The 17,546-nt window shown below is 37.2% G+C and overlaps 1 protein-coding gene across 3 annotated transcripts in view; it reads right to left on the bottom strand.

Annotated features, from left to right (window-relative positions):
* The window catches only part of COL12A1 (collagen type XII alpha 1 chain), a 111,077-nt gene that overhangs the window by 13,199 nt on the left and 80,332 nt on the right, over nt 1-17,546 (bottom strand). For all 3 annotated transcript variants that reach the window (XM_059701166.1, XM_059701168.1, XM_059701167.1), the window contains 9 exons: nt 15,979-16,121; nt 15,453-15,562; nt 11,228-11,377; nt 9,409-9,486; nt 8,052-8,138; nt 6,362-6,415; nt 5,287-5,382; nt 4,001-4,054; nt 3,591-3,644 (listed from right to left, as the gene is read on the bottom strand). In XM_059701166.1, the coding sequence (XP_059557149.1) occupies nt 3,591-3,644; nt 4,001-4,054; nt 5,287-5,382; nt 6,362-6,415; nt 8,052-8,138; nt 9,409-9,486; nt 11,228-11,377; nt 15,453-15,562; nt 15,979-16,121 (826 nt within the window). The remainder of the gene's footprint in view (nt 1-3,590; nt 3,645-4,000; nt 4,055-5,286; nt 5,383-6,361; nt 6,416-8,051; nt 8,139-9,408; nt 9,487-11,227; nt 11,378-15,452; nt 15,563-15,978; nt 16,122-17,546) is intronic.

Below are 17,546 nucleotides of genomic sequence, written 5' to 3'. Positions count from 1 at the left end.
GAAAAACCTCAATCATGTAAATTTTTTGTTAGTGGCCCATCTCTCCTCATCTCACAGAGAAGGCCAGCCCAGCATTGGTGTCTGCTTGACTGGGAAGGAGAGATCTGACTCAGGAGCACAGCGCATCTCCACACAGGCTCACTCTTTGGCTGTCTCGCCCCATCTCCATCCAGTGCCAAATGACCTCTGTCTGGAATGAGTCACTCTGCTACCCAGCTAGCATCCATCCCAATAGCAGGTCTCTGAAATCCAGCCGAGGATTTCTGAGTCAGATCGTTTTTTATGGTTGTCGCATTCCTCTGTTGAAGGAGATGTTTGTCTCATTTTCTGCAGAGAATAAGAGTGATAATTTCATCCATATTCCTGGATTCTGGCAAAAATCAGGAACATTTGGATTAAGTATCCATGTTTCCATTGATTTTACAATAGGAAGTTTAAATTATTTCTTTAAAATGGTGCTACATATATTCTACTATAAAAATTTCTGAAAATGTTTTTCAGAAAATTATAGAGATAAAAATTTCAAACTATTTTCTGGAAGATCTAATCCTGCTTAAGGAAAAAACAGATTCCAACTTCATCTGCTGTAACGTCAACACTGCTTCTGAGAGCCACTTAAGCAAAAATGTGCTGGTAGTAGTATTGCTTGGGCAGTTTGAATGGGTTTTCTTCCATCTGAATTTCTCCAAATGCTATATAGGGCATGCCCTTCCTTCCTTCCTTCCTTGCTTCCTTCCTTCCTTCCTTCCTTCCTTCCTTCCTTCCTTCCTTCCTTTAACTATCATATTTCTGAATAACCCTTCTTTAGTCAGCCTAAGAACACTTTTTTTCCAGCTTTGTTGAGGTATAATTGACAAAAGTATCTATAAATTTATGGTGTATAAGGTGATATTTTGATAGATGTATTCATTGTGAAATAATTACCACAATCAAGAAAATCACCTTAATCATGATTATATCCATCACCTCACATAGTTAATTTTTGAGTGTGCTGAGAACATTTAAGATCTACTCTATTAACAAATTTCAATATACAATATAGAATTATCGACTATAGTCACTATATATACTAGACTGTAGATCTCCAGAACTTATGCATCCTGCATAATAGAAATTTTGTACCCTTGACCAATATCTCCCCATGGTCCCCTCTGTCTGCCTCTGGCAACTACAATTCTCCTCTCTGCTACCCTGCGTTCAACTCTTCTGTAGATTCCATACCTAAATAAGATTATGCAGTATTTGTCTTTGGCTTATTTCACTCAGCATAATCCTCCAGGTTCACCCATGTTTTCCCAAAAGACAGGATTTTCTTATTTTTTAAGACTGAATAGCAGTCTATTCTACATATATTACAGTTCTTTGTCCACTCAGCCATCAATGAACACCTAGGACTGACCAACTATCTTCTTTCAGGAGAAACATATGTTTAACTTGTCCTCAGAAGGACCCCCCTCTGAGGCAGCTGCAGATCTCTGTGCTATAACTTTTTCTTTCTTATCAAAGCTCAAAGCTCTGGCAGTTACTGCTGCTTGCCCTCATAGAAGGGGGGGCTGAAGAGAACCTATGGTTGTCTTCATAGATACACACGTATCCAGTACGTGTGGTACTTTTGTTACTTTTTAACACTCCCCAAAGCTGTGTCTTGTTTTGAAAATTGTCTGTGTTGAAGACAACCCATGCATTCTGTTCCTAGCAACTCCACCTTGGTGACAATCTTCCTTCTCCACCATGATCCTTTGGCTTGCTCTCCTGAGCGTTCTCTTCTTCTACCACAGGGTTTGAGTTTTGTTCTTTCTTTCTCTCTCCTTTTTTTTTTTTTTTTTTTTTTTTTTGCTAACATGCTAACATGCTTGCACCCAAAGTCTACCTAACTTTCCAAAATCATGTTCTATCAGTACTGTACTTTCAGTATTAGTAGTAGAAAACTAAGTGGTAGATAGGTGTACAAGGCTGTGAGGAAAAGAGTGAATGATTTTCTGAAAAATCTCCTTGCCCTAGGAAACCTGGGTGGCCTCACCACAAAGTTGGATTCTCAGATTAGAATCTGAGAGTGAAAAGCAGAATCCTTCCCACTCCCTCATTTTTCAGGGCAGCAGTGACAGTGGTTATGGCTGCTGATTTCCAGTTCAAAGAGAGCATGTCGATGGGGTTTGCACTGGCGACCCACCATGTCTGTATGAAGCCCACACTGGGTGGTGGCAATGGGCCCAATAGGTTTCAGTAGGAGCAGCTGCAAGCAATTCAGCCCATCATCACTTCTTGTATGTTTTTAGTTTTGTTTTCTAATTGAGTAGACTGACTCTTGCAATCTCACTACTGTCTTTTATTGTTAAATAAGAACTTTTAAAAAACTAATTCCAGTTTCAAGAGTCAGGAAAAAATGCATACACACACACACACACACACATAAGTGTGTGTGTGTGTGTGTGTGTGTGTATGTACTAGTATATATATATGTGTGTGAGTATATTATATGTGTGTGTGTGTGTGTGTGTGTGTATCTCCAGGTACCAGACTCACAGAGAATATCATTTTCTCTGACTTCTCTCCTCTCCCCAACTCTAAAGTTGTCATAGGAGCAAATAAAATTCATTGCCATATCATTCACCACTTGGCATTATCTGGGAAAGTCCTCGCTTCATCTGAATGACCTCCTTCTTCCATGCAGCGGTGTCTCGGAGGTATTAAGGTAAGCAAGGCAATGCTTCCAATGACAGCTCTTACAGCACCAAGGGCCCTCTCAGACTCTGCTGCTAGTCATATGTTTTAACTTTTGATTAGGCAGAATACAGGCTACTCTCAGACTGTTGTCTGAACCATAGTATGCTAAAAAGCCCTTAGCTCTTTGTTCTGAGCAATTCTAAAATCTCATTAAAATATTCATGAATTTTTATGAAACCAAATATTTCTCTAATATTAAATAGAGCATAGAAGCCTTATTTACTGTACTTATACTAGAAAATATTGGATTTCCTGCACTATTTTCATAGTAAGTCAAGAGCAAATCTGAAATCTGTCACTAATGAGCAAAATTCCTACTGAATACCATTTGTCCATCCCATCCTCAAGGCCTAGGTGATACTTGAGTTAAAGATGTAGAGAGGAGGTGCTGACTTCGAAAAAAAAGTGCCCGGAAAATAAAGATTATTCTCTTACCTAAGAGCTGCCTCATAACAAAGATTTTAATTTTAAGATTTAAAACAATCTGTAATACTATCAACAATAAAAATAAATATATTTAAAACATTTTTAAAAAAGAAAGAAAACAAAACAGTTTGGTAGAATTCTTAAATCTCTTGCTAATCAGCTGAAATTCCTCTTATGGATTTCTTTTTCTAAACCTGATAAGTTAAAAAATTTCCCAAATTAAAATTTCAAAGACTCTCCTCAAGTCCTGCCCTTTTGTTTCACAGACCTTGAGATTGATCTGATGTTGGTTGAGCCACTGATAATTGTTTTTCAGTCTTCCACAAAATATGTGAATTCTGCTTTCCAGCCAAGCAAATGAATTGTGGAGGCTTCTTAATTAATAAGCAGCGAGGTGATATCATTTTCAGCATAATCCTAGCTTGCCCAAGAAAACTTACTCGATCTCCTGGTGGTCCCATGGGTCCTGGTGGGCCAGGTAGTCCTGGGGTTCCCTATATGAAAAGGAAGACAGTAATGTACTTCCTGTGTGGAAAAAGATACTGGTTATTCCCCAAAACATTTCTTTTTAAAGAAAGGAAGTTCAGGGGGCTTCTGAACAGAAACAGAAAGCCAGAAGCAAGCACAGTGTCAGCCATGCTGTAGGTACTTAGTCATCAAGCAGGTACCTGACCTGACAAGCACAGACTTAAAGATTAAGACCAGAACATGAAATGGAAATAATGTGAAGGACACAGCCAGGCTTCTGCTTTGCAGCTTAACCTTGGTTCACCGTCTGAGGCAGTACAAAGGCAGCTTGTCAAATAACACTCGACAAGTGAAAGGAAAGGTAACTTCAAGAACAACTCACTGCTCGGCCCGGAAGTCCTGGCTCGCCAGCATCGCCCTTCATCCCTTGGCGACCCTAGAGAAAGCAGCGGGAACACAGTTCCCAGGCGTTTTACAGAGATGAAGTGGAAAAGGAAGACATGAGTCATCTCTGAGATCTCCATCACTTCATAAATCCAATGTAAGAATATTTTTGAAGGGAGATGAATACATCACTTTTGGTATTGATGCTCACTCTTTAAACTACAAATGCCATATTATAATTTTCATTTATAATGCTATGGGATAATTTTATATGATTATGGGATAATATGCCTACTTTAAAAGAACATCCTTTAACATAAGGGAATTTCATTGAAATAAAATTTGAAGGGAGAAAGCTATTCTATCTTAATATATTTAATTTGGTGCTAATATTAATAGATATTCAATGAAATGTTCTAAGAAGATAACATAATTTGGTACTTATTACTACTTCTTCGAAGACACTTCTTACAAAGGAAAGCTGAATTAATTAAAACCGATAATTTAATAGTAGTAGTAAAAGAAAAAAGAAGGTGAAGCCTCTACAACTTTCTTTGGGACATAAGAAGCTCACAGTAGATGCATTCAACCCTCTTGAGAAAGAAAGCCCTGTGCCTTCACATGTCTCATTTCTAGCTATATCTAATATAGATTTTATTTTCTTTAGATGCCAAAAAAAAGGTAATCTATCTTCCTAAAAGGGGGTTTAGACTTAAATTTAAGAACTATGCAGTTATTGTATTCTTATTTGTAAAGTATATTTACTTTATCTTAATATACAGAAAAAGTTAAATACAATATGAGTCTTAAAAGGTAAAACATCCTTTATAATTCAGATCAGCATTTAAAACAAAATATGAGCCTCTAAAGGTCAACCGTCCTTTTTAATTCCGATTAGCATTTTAAAATGTTTAAAGAAGTAATGACCTAGATAAACAATGCAAGCTTGCCTTGAGGTCGTAGGTATTAGAAAAGGACTTTAGGGCAGCCACAGATTGAAAGCAATTTCAAAGTCTTCAGGATGTTGAAGGATATATGTATCATTTATTTTTAAAATTTTATAGGTCAAAGAAGTAGTGTAATTTTTGTCTACACAGTTATACATTATTACATATACTATTTACATGTCTGAAATCATAGTCCTCATAGGAAGTTATCTTAATGACTAACTGTTGAGTTCTCTGAGAAAACATTCGATTTGGCAAAATATAGTAAAAAAATGTTCCAGTTAAATTCAGTGTTAATCTGCCATCCTCACTTAATACAGAAAGCCTTTGTACTTACTTGTTCTCCCGGAATAGAGAGTCCGTTGGGTCCCTGGGGACCTGGAGGACCCTGGGGGCCTGGAGGACCTGAATCCCCACGAGGACCAGGGGGCCCCTAAAACACACAAGGAAGAAACAACCACATGGTCATGTAATACTCATCCAGTGCCTTCCTAACCTTAAAACACCATCATATAATTCTTCATATAAGAACAACTGGAAAATGAAATAAATTCACAAGAATACTTAAATTTCCAAAACTCCTATTAGAAGTACATTTTTTGAAGTAAAACATATTGACTATAATGTATTCAGATATTTATATTCATAAAATCATGAGATCAAAATTCAAATGTGATTGGATTTGGTTTATTTTAAGCTAGTCCTGAATTCTCTTAGACTTGGGCTTATTTCTGGAACGAACATGTATATGAATCAAGCAAGGAGCAGAGAGCCACTGAGTAGATGCTCTGTCCTGAAGCTTCTTTGCAATGAGTCTAGGCGTAAACGGCACAAACTTGGAGTCAGACAGACCTGGGTTAGCATCCCAGCCTCACCCTTTCCTGACTGACTTAGCTTATCATTTGTGAGATTATGACAAAAGCTACACATTATCTTCATAAAATATGCCCCTTAAAAAGCTTGAGGTGGTTTATGGAAGACCAGTGTGAAACTGGTCAGAGGGGCAGGTGTCCCCCAGCAAACGCACATGTGGCTGCCCAGCTCTTTCTCTGAGACAGGTGTAAGGAGGAGCAGCAGACCTGTTCCCAACCCTCCCCAGCTCTCTCATGGGACTCTGCCCCCTGTGGGGTCTTCTGATTGATGGCTGGGTCACCCCGTTTCCACATGTTGCAGCAGAGCCCATAGGTTCTGCAGATTCCCATGTGCAATTCCTACAGCAGTGACACACCCTGACATTTATTTCTCTGGTCCATCATTTTGACATCCAAAGACAAGACAGAGGTGATATATTGCCTAAGGCACACTAAACATGAACTGACGTGCTCAAGGTCACATACCCCCTTAGCAGAAGTTTGAACAACCAGCCTTCAACATATAGATGAACATTTGAATGCACTCTGAAATATACTTACGACTGCCCCATTGATACCTCTTTCACCTCTGGGACCTTTGGCACCAGGTCCTCCCTAAAATACACAGTAAGAACACATTTCAGGGCGAATGTAAGGGAAGGAGGAAAAAGTTGATACGTAAAAACTGTTTCAAGAAGCGGCGTCTTGTCCAATCAATACTTCTGTAGCTACTTACAAAATACTGAAGTAAAGACTTTATATCCCACAAATAAGTGGGGAAAGGGAATTTCCAAACCTTGTACATCCTACGTGTCTCATTTTTACATTGTGAACTTTCTTAATTGTTAGCAAATCTTTAAGTTTATTTGAAAATGTGGGGGGGGGGGAGAAAAAAAAAGAAAATGTGAGGTTTACTGGAAAAAGCAAGCATTATTTAAATACAGGAAAGAGAAAGTTCAGCTTTGGAATTATATGCATGCATTCTTCAGGGGAAATAATATACAAAAAGAAGAGTATCTTGGATCACTCAGAATCTCAGAATATGTAGTTCAGTAACAGGAACTCAGAGACTACTGACCAAAGAAGAAATAAATATGGTAGTGATATCTAATAATGTTATCTTACAATGAGAGAAAAACATCTCTACTTCTCAAAAACATCGAAGTCACATTGGGATGTAATTTTATGATTACAAATATACATCAGGTAAATCACTATTAATAGAAATTATGGTAATTCCAGTGACATTCTGATTCTGTACATGAGAAGCTGGCTTATAATTAATCTAAAATCAATTTACATTTTTTGTTATAACCTCTGTATAGTAAAATTGGGTATTATAAGAATCTCTAAGCTGTTTCTATGTTAATTAATCATATTCTTAAAAGAGGCCATTAGAAGAATGACTACCACTTCTCAAAACCAGCCCAGCTCAGATGTTGGATTGATAAGAGCAAAGGGTTCCACGTTGATTAATGAGACACATCACTGCAAGCTTCACTGTTTTGTCTACACTTTCTTGGTCTCCCCTCCCCCATAAATAGATGTAGACTTTACCTTATCATTCCAGTTACTCTAAACCTCAATATTTTCACCCAGAGTTTATATCATCACATATGTAACATCTTCATATGTTATTGCCACGTGATGTCTGCGGCATAAGGTACACATATCCTTGCTCTAAACAAATTGTTCTTGGGTTAGCCACTCAACTGTGGTTCCATAACATCTACAGAAGAAACTTTTAGGAGATGTAAGGAATTTTTAGAAGCATGTGGTTACAGATGGAAACCCAGATTCACATCTTTAAGAGAAAAGTTCTTAAATACGAAGCCGGTTTCATTCATTCCTGCATGTTCAAATGTGTTTAAATTTTCTTCTTGAATTACTCCACTGAAATATACCACAAAAGTGGTCTGCAACATGGCTTGCTCTGTCCAGAAAATGTGGATGGCTAGAAGCATTTTATGCAAAAGACTACATGGAACAGACAGCAGAATCTCAGAGGAAAGTGTGGGGGTGGGGTGTGGATCAACCAAAGAACTTGTATGCATATATGCACAGCTCATGGACACAGACAATGGGGTGGTGAAGGCCTAGGATTGGGGGGGGGAGGCTAGAAGGAGTCAATGAGGGGGGAAAAGGGACATATGTAATACTTCCAACAATAAAGATTTAAATGTAAAAAATAAAAAAGAATGACTACTCCAAAGCTTTAAAGGAAAAACTAGGGCTTTTTCAGTTTCCTTACAGCAGGGCCTGGTGGTCCTGGAGGTCCAACGCTGTCCTGTGTGCACGTGCAGGCATTCGGAAGAGCGGGGCATTTTGCTTCATCTCTCTGAAATGTTGAGAAGACTATTTACCTTTGAATTGAGGGTAGAAATGACTCCCCATCCCCCACTTCCATTTATCGTATTTACACAAGGAAATCTGTTTCCCAGCGTGCAGAAATAATTTTAGTTATCATTGCAAATAGCCTTGGGTTGAATCTTGCTTTGCTCCTTTATGTCTTTATTTTACAGTTGCTCTAGGAAACCTCACATAACAAAGAAATGTCTACAGACCTGCCACTGCAGCCACTGGGTGTCTAACCAGTTTCCTCTAATCTGGTGGTAGAGAAATGCCCATTTCATTTAGAAAACCGGAAGTCCTTCCCATAGCCTACGAAGATTTACATGCTCCTCAAAGCACCACCGTGGTCATCCCACTTTCCCCATTCGCTCTGCTCCAGCCCCACTGATCCGACTAATATTGCTCAGATCTTGTGGCACATTGTGGCCGTGGGGCCTTTGGTTTTACAGCTCCCTCTGGCTCTGGCTCTGGCTCTAGTCTCCACATTACTGGCTCCTCACCTGATTCAGGTCTCTGCTTACACCTCACCCTGAGGGCTGATGGTACGCACTTGGCCATCTATCCCTTTACCCTGGTTTGTTTTTCATCCTAGGACTTTCGCTCTATACCATAGTCTATAGCTACTTGTCCATTCTTTCTCTTCCCCTGCCTTTCACTAGAATGTTTACCTTTCACTGCTGTGGCCCTAGCACATAGAATAGTGCCTGGCTTATCACAGGTGCTCCATAAATAAATGCTGAATAAATAATGCACACTTATCCTGGGATGTATGCAGTTTATCGCTTGCCCAGTGCTTCAAATCCGTCGTCAGCATTTAACTTTGTAACCACTTACCGCTCACACAGATATTATGGGAGTGAGTCATCATCTCAAAAACAAATCCAGTTAGTCCTAAACGTTAGCTATCCAGAGAGGTGATGGCTTATTCTATAAAATGCTGAGATTTTATAAACATCAGAAGGGATCTGTTGGAGGTGTGTCAAACATGCTGACGCAGCAGGGCTTTCCTAACTATGCATAACACCCTGGCTGCTGGGGAGAATGGACGGATGCGTCTGATCCATTCTCCATTCCTGGCTTCCTGGGCTGGGGTCCCTGGCCCAAGCCCTGGTAGCTGATTAGCATGCACAGAGATGTGTGTGTCCCCAAGAAGAAGTTGCTGAGTGCTGCTTCCTCTCCCAGCCCATCCGCATCAGGATCCCTCCCTCCCAGGGGGCTAATGAAACACCCACAGGCTTCCATTCCGCGTTACTCACCCTTGAGGGAATATCACAGCATCTGTCTCTACTGGTCCACACTGGACTGCAGACAATATCGAAATTCTGGATTTGGAACTGCAAACAACCAACAGCAACATCAGCTAAAGATGCATGAGAAACAGTTTATACTAACGTTTCCACAATTTAACCTTTGCCAACTTCTCTGTCTCAAGGGTGCAAGGCCTTGGGAGCAAATGGGGTCCTTACTTCATAAGGAAAGACCATAAAAGCCTGTGCCTAAGATAAAGAGGCAGTGAAGCAAATGCTTATGTGAAATTCCCACTTCTGATTCACCTCCTTGGCTAAAAAGACATGTTTGATTGAGTTTTGTTTTTTAAAGAGAACTAATTTCTTTGTTTAATTGTGAATTTGTTCCATTAAGAATTTGAAAACATCACACAGTTAAATCAACTTTCAATAGCCTATCCTTGTAGAAAAGTAAAATTTCAAAAGCCATTCTGCATTTATTCTACCATTGACGCTCTTTTTTTTTTTTTCATAAATTCTTACCTAGGGGCTGACCAATAATTTTTATGATTACCCTTAACTATTTCAATATAGTACAGTCCTCCCTTATTATTCACAGAGGGATAAGTGCCAGGACCCCCACAGATACCAAAACCCAAAGATGTTCAAGGCTATGTAAAATGACCTAGTATTTGTGTAACCTAAGCACATCCTCCCATATATTTTAAATTATCTCTTGGTTACTTATAATACCTAATACAACATAAATTCTATGTAAATAATTATTTACACTATATTGCTTAGGATTTGACTTTTTGGATTTTTTTTTTTTTTAGTATTATTTTCAATCCTCTGTTGAATCCACAAGACACATAATCTATAGTTACTAAGGGCCAGCTGTAATATATACTTCCTATCTTTCTACTTTTTAAAAATAAAACTCTTTTAATAAGAGGGAAAATATTTTTTTAGCTATAACTTATTTTATATCTCTGATATAGTTATTCTATTTAAACATAAAATACAGTAGTCAATAGAAAGTCTGAATTTTAATCACAATTATATTAAACTTGCACTTATTGGTTTTCATTATAGAATAGAAATTTCAACGTTTGAATCTAGGAGAAGAAAATTCTGGCTATGGAAGAAAGCTAAATTAAGTAAATATAGTTTAAAAATTAATAGAAGCCAAAGGTAGCAGACTTGCTTTTAGAACTCTGTGGTTATCAATTGACACTTAATATGAACTTCAATGTTCCTACGGCTTGGTACAGTGAAAACCTCCATTTAAAACTGCCTCACTAGATAGAACCGTAAATAGGATTGGCACGCTCCTGCCTCAAACATGCGCCAGTGAACTTGTTAGTAATGCGGTCAGTTGGCTGCTGTTCTGCACTGATTTTCCCTCGGAGACAGACGACGGCTCCTCTGCGAGAAAGCGCGGGCTCTAGTGATGGTCACAGCCAATGTCCACAAATGCTTAACGTCCCGACTGCACAAATTTGTATTAGCAATTACTCTCTTTGAAGAACAAAAAAGTGAATTATTTTAGATTTCACTGATCATCCTGGCAGCGATTTGTGTTGTACTCTCCAATTTGATCCAGTTTCAAGATGACTGCATGATGTTCTCTGTTGCCTTGACATCTTATTTTGTTTTAGCAATAAAACACACTATTATATTCTGTCAGTAGCATATTTCCTGAATATAACTTTTCCCAAGTTTCAATCCGAATAAGAAATTTAACAATTTAAAATTCACTGAGAAAAAAACAATTCACTTGTTATTTAAAAAATGCCCTTTTAATCTTGACTCAAGATACCAAGAAAAATAAAAATGTGTTACTTACTGTGGCTGATTTCCTCTCCCCTTTAAGTAGTTTCCCAAGAATTTCATAACCATCAGTTGTGATATTTCCAGCTTCCTTGATGTCTTTTTCTATAATTTCATAGCAGTCGATGTAAATCTTAATACTTTTTGAGGTCACTACGATATGAACCTATAAAGATCATTTGTTTCCATTATAAATTTTTCACCACCAAAAAATTGGCTGACTTCTTCATATTTCATATCACAGGTTTAAAAATGTATTCTTTAAGCTATTCTCATCCCCCAAAGAAGCATTTTAGACTAAAATCCAAGACCAGGTTGCAATGTCTTGTCATTTATTAACATCAAATCAAATGACCCATATACCCTCTCTAGGTCAGTTTCCTTCAGCCACAAATACATGCATAATTTCTTATTTTCCCACCATGTACTGTTACTAAGATGACCAGAGATAATATAGATGAGATGATTCTGCAAACTATAAAGAACTATTCAAATACAAGCTAATAAACCAATAATTTATTATTATATTCAGTAAAACAGAGCCTCGAATGTCTTTCACTGACTTTCTAAGTTGGATTTTTAATTTGTTTTCTTTTATATTATTTATTGATTTAAGAGAGAGAGAGACAGAGACAGAGATAGAGACATCGATTTGTTGTTCCACTGTATTCATTCATTGGTTGATTCTTTTATGCGTCCTAACCAGGGATCAAACCCCAACTTTGGTATATCGGACGATGCTCTAACCAACTGAGCTACCTGGCCAGGAATAATTTTTTCCAAATTTCAGTCAACAAGAACTTTCATACTATATAAATACCTAACATAGTAAGAACCAGCATACGTCTTCTATAGAGATTCAGCTCTAGAAACCAATAGATCAAGATTCAACTTTATTCTTTTGTCTGATATTGAGTACACTAGGAATCTTAAGAAATCTATGAGGACAGATAATTAATAAAACATGTGTATCTCAACAATGTAAAAAATGGTTTCAGGTAATCTTTAAAGTGTATAGTCTTGTTGATAGTTTTCACTTATCACAGCACGAATACTTAAGTAAGCACTTGATTATTTTGAAAAGTTCAGCTCCGAGTTAAAAGAAACAGGAGTTCCCTTAAATGCTTTGAGTCAATAAACATAAGGACAATCCCTAGAGATTTTTTTAAAAGAGTAACTATTTTTCCCACTGAGAATCACCACCAAAACACTAATTTAGTGCATCTGTAAGTGGCAAATATGAAATACATATGGCATTTATATAAAAGTAATACATAGCTTACTAAAAATAAAGAAATTTCAAATGCCCACAGTACAGTCATCTAACATTGAATTCAAGAACAGCATTATACAAGCATTCCCAAGACATTTATTATCTAGCTAGAGGCCCAGTGCATGATTCGTGCATGGGTGGGGTCAGGCCAGCCCACCCCAATCAGGCAGATCGGGCAGGGTGACCAGGGAAAGGGGCGACAGGCAGTTGGTGGGCCAGCCCCGCCCCTGATGGTGGGGGTGGGGATGATCAGAGGTGGTGCCAGCCAGGGGGAGGGATTGCAGGCAGTTTTCCTGCCGGCCCCACCCCTGGTCAAACTCCTGGTCGAACTCTTGGTTGAACTCCCAGTCAAGGGGACAATTTGCATATTAGCCTTTTATTATATAGGATAGGAAGTAAAACTTGTTGTTGTTTTTATTTTTGCTTAATCCTTTCACCCTTTTTGACACAGACAATAGTATAGTGATTGCCAGAGGGAAGGAGGGGTGGGAGGAGGTGGAAGAGGTAAAGGGGAGATAAATGGTGGTGGAAGTAGACTTGGTTTGGGGTGGTAAACACATGCAATATACAGATGATGTACTATAGAATTGTGTACCTGAAACCTGTGCAATTTTATTAAGCAATGTCACCCCAATAAATGCAATAAAAATTATAAAAAGGACTAAACCTTATTTGTTAGCTCTTGTGTGAACAATCACAGAGGTAAATATTACAAAGTACTTGAAAAAAATTATAGTATCCAGAATTATGTCAAAATCAAGACTCTTAGTTTGTAACAAAATTATCCCAAATATACTGGTCATTCAATGTTAACCATACTAAGCACATGCTAAAAACATGTTTTACTACAATCTCTTCCGCATGTTCTACTGCATTTTAAACACATGCATAATCACATTTTAGAGTGGGCTCTTCATCTGCAGACCCTCATCCTAAGTACTTAGAAACCATCTCTAAACTGTGAAAATTTCACAGACCAGCAGAAAGAAATAGAAGCACTCATTCCAATTCCTCTCCCAGCCCATACTCTGCCATTCTCTAAAACTTCATTTTTCATCTATTCCTCTTTTACCTCTTAACGGAAATTTCTCACTTGGATATATGTCATCTGTCACAACAGAATGGAAACACAAAAAACTTTTCAAGAGAATTTTCAAGAATCAATAGCTGTCTGCTAGTCCCTGCTTAAGCTCTTTTAACCTACCCTCTCTTTCCCAAGAGCCCCCTGCATGTCATTTCCACTCATTCCCTGCTATGGGAGTGCTACTCATCCCACGGACTGAAGGACTTCAGTCCCTGGATTAGATGGAAAATCAAAGAAGAATGTTTGAATCCTTGAATCAGTAAAGAATGTAATAGCCAATAGTGATTGAACTTGTTACTTGAACTGGTAGATAAATGATGTAGGAGAGTAGGTGAAAAGAATGGGGTAAGGGAATGGAAGAAGGAAGAGTATAGTGAAAAAGTGGAGAGAAAAAACTAATAAAAAGAAACATAGTATGGAAAAAAGAAAGTAGAGAATTTGAGGAGGGCAGACTTGTAAGAAGAAAAACCTAAGACTACAAATACCTTTCTATAAAGGCAAATGAAGCAATGCCAAAAATAACGATCTTGGATTTGCAATAATTGACTGTCGCTATAGACCTCTGCAAAATAGTTCTTTTTTTGCTCAAGTAAAATGAAGCATTCAATGAAAGTTCAAAACTTAAAAATAAATGGCTATCAGTTGGCTAGTAGAAATTAAATTTCTAATATCTTTAGAGAGTATGGAAGGAAAAATGAAATAGTCCTTTTTAGCAGGTTACTCAAATATAAATTTAATAGGTGTAGCAATGAGCCAAAAAAAGTTCATAAGAACTTTGCCAGATTCATCATCTAATATTGGATAAAGAGAAGTTGAAGCTAATAATATTTGCCAAACTAGAGTTTGCTTTCCCAGTGAGGCATTTATTTTATTGCATGCACTTCACCATGAAAGTCAATAAACTGTGGAGTGGATATTCCATTATTCTCAAAGAGCTTTGTTTGCTTTCATTGTATTTTGCTAATGTGCACATGGGGAAGCCTCTTTGAGCTTCCTGAGAAGAGTCTCTTGCCATCCTGACTGAGAATTTAATTCACGAATAAGAAAAGCATTCTGGAAAGAACCCAAATTCTCAGGAATAGAATCAGCAAGAAATAACAGCTACATCTACTCAAATACAGAAAAGTTTTTCAGTTTTCACTTGAGAATCAGATTGAACTGGAAATACTTGTCTTCTATCTAGGAGATTAACTTTCTGAGTGTCATGATGGAGAAATTTTAGACCACTTGTGCAACCAGAGGTATTCCTCCTGCTAACCCAATGGATGAAGAAATACTATTAAAAAGTCCGTTCCTAACCTAGCTTATCCTTTTCTTTTCTAATATGTCAAACTTCAGTACTTTTGTCAATTAATCATCTTTTAAAAATCGTACAGAAAGTCTCTATTATCCTTTGATGTTGACATACACAGGAATTAATTAAGATAAACAAAAATAGACAATCCTATAAGAACGCATCTTAGAACTTCCAACAAGATATTTTAGAAAATCCATAGTGTGTTAATGTAAATGTTAATCATATAAACATTTATCTTTATTATTTTGGCAGATAGTGATAACCTTTATACTGGCATGTCTGTAACTTTACCATAAACAAGCAAGCAGAAGCAGCTTTATAAAATAATAATCCTATCAATTAAAATATAATAAAAAATTAAGCTTTGGAAATAAAATAATGTAATGGTTCACAATAAAATGGTAGCTAGAAAAGGTAGTCATGCTACATGATTCAAATTTTTAAAAGATATTAGCATAAGATTTTATTTTTAAAAGATATAGTTATATTTTACCAATTTAGCATAACATTTTAACAAATAATAAAATAAATTAACTTAAAATATCAAGCCATATTCTTTTTTCTATAAGTAACCAGATAATATTTACCTTATGAAAACTTCCATAAAATAATGACTTCACTTCTTCTGTGTCGAATGTAATAGTCTGCACCTCACCTCTTGTATCCTTGTTAAAGAATGATAATGTCTTGCTAGAAGCTGTAATTAACACGTAATTGTTACTAAATCACATGCCTGGTATACTTTATATTGAAAGTATTCATAATGTTTCTTTTTTGGGAAGATGTCTAAAAAATTCAATAGTTTTAGTTGGGATAAAACATAATTAAAATATTTACTAATAAGCTACATTTTTTAAACTTTAAACAAAAGCATATGTCAAGTAAATATATACAGGGTGGGGCAAAAGTAAGTTTATAGTTGTTGTTATTATGGAAAATAATATAATAATTAATGAATAATACAAAAATAAACTCTGTGTTTCTCATATTCACAACTATAAACTACTTTTGCCCCACTCTGCATATTCAGAAGGTCCTTATAAAAAGAAGTCAAGAGAAAACCTAATCAACAATATGTACACATGTGCCTTAAAATAAGATAAAAATCCTTACGATCTGCAATCACTCCAACTTGTGGTTTGTAGTCTCTGTCTGTGATTTGCCAAATTGCAAAAGGGTCACTAGGAGATTCTGGGAGAAGTCTGAACAATAATATAATCGTGTATGAAGGAGGGAGTCCATTTGGGTGTAGATCTCTGTGGATAAAACAAATGAATGAATTCACTAATAAAAATTTCTCATCAGAAATAGAGAATATTTTAAATCTTGGACCAGAATCTTATTATGGGTAGTTTTAGAAGTCATTTATAATAATCTGGCAACATATTAGAAGGAGAAAATTTTAGGAAAGACATCAAAAGAACAAGCACTAAAGGTCCATTATGTAAGTAGTAATAGATTATTTATAATCTGATAAAGTCACAGAAGTCTGGGAAATTGCCCAATAGTCTTTTATCCTAACAACTAATTTTTTCTAGACACATAGACAATTGCAAAATTACATACTAATTTTAGAGTGATAAACATTATACCTATGGATGTAACTTAAAGAAAATGAATCTCACTAAATATACTTAATTCCCAGTGTCAGGGGTATAAGATTATAAAATAGCTTAAGGTTTTCATTTCTCCCTCACTTTCTCCAGTAGTTTTTACACTCCCAAATTCCTCCCTTGAAATAAATAAATCACATAATCTCCAGAAGCTTACATGTTCCTAAAAAGAAAACAAGTAATAAATGTTAAGGTCATGTACATGTGCCAAGCCAACGTTTAGTGCTGATAAAGGGATGGAATTCAACTAAAGGGAAATGTGGCTTTGCTCTAAGGCTGTTAGACAAAAACATGTGGTTCCATGTGTCCTCCCAGAGTTGACTCCATCGCTATTCAGGGGAACCATTGAAGCTAAATTGATGGTTTTCTGTCTGAGACTATTTAATAACATTTTATTCCTGAAGGCAGGAAAAAGGCCTTGATCATCAACTCTCAGACAGGGGAGAACCTATTCTTCTGAGAATCTTGACAGAGGGCCCAGAATGTCTCTTGGGGTTTCCAGCCCTTGCACCAACCACACCACTGGTACTTCTGGACTATGATGCTGCTCTGCCTTTTAAACATGTATTCTGGGCAAGCAGACATAATAGCTTCTGTGTGTTCAGAAGCCTACTATCTCCATAATAGCCCATGTTAAAAATAATATCTTCTCCATATTAATTTATGTCTAACCTTGCCCATTTTTTTTCTTCTTTCTCAGTTAATGGGGTGGGGCCACAACATTAGCAACAAAGAAACAGAATTTTCCGAGGATGAGGCCCAGAAATCAGGATTTTTAAAAAGATTCCCAGGTGATTCTACTGTGCAGCCAAGGTTGAGAACCACTGATCTAGAGCTCCCCGGCAGATCCTGAGAGCAGCGGCCAATAAAAATCAACCGCAGCCCCTCGGATCGCGGACAAGCAGAGCTGCGAGGGCTTTCATCTGCTGGAGGTTCTGAAACCCTGAAAAGAATGCTGCTCTCCCCCTGCACCTATTGCAGCAGTCCCTCTGCACCACAGGGAGCAGCGTTCCAAATAACAAGTTGCCTTCCTGTTTAAACAGCCTCCCTTAGCAAAAGCATAGCTAT

This window comes from Myotis daubentonii, chromosome 6 (genome assembly GCF_963259705.1).
Source record: "Myotis daubentonii chromosome 6, mMyoDau2.1, whole genome shotgun sequence".
Lineage (NCBI taxonomy): Eukaryota > Metazoa > Chordata > Mammalia > Chiroptera > Vespertilionidae > Myotis > Myotis daubentonii.
The sequence above is the reverse complement of the archived record's forward strand: the minus strand, read 5'-3'. Positions and strand labels throughout refer to the sequence as shown.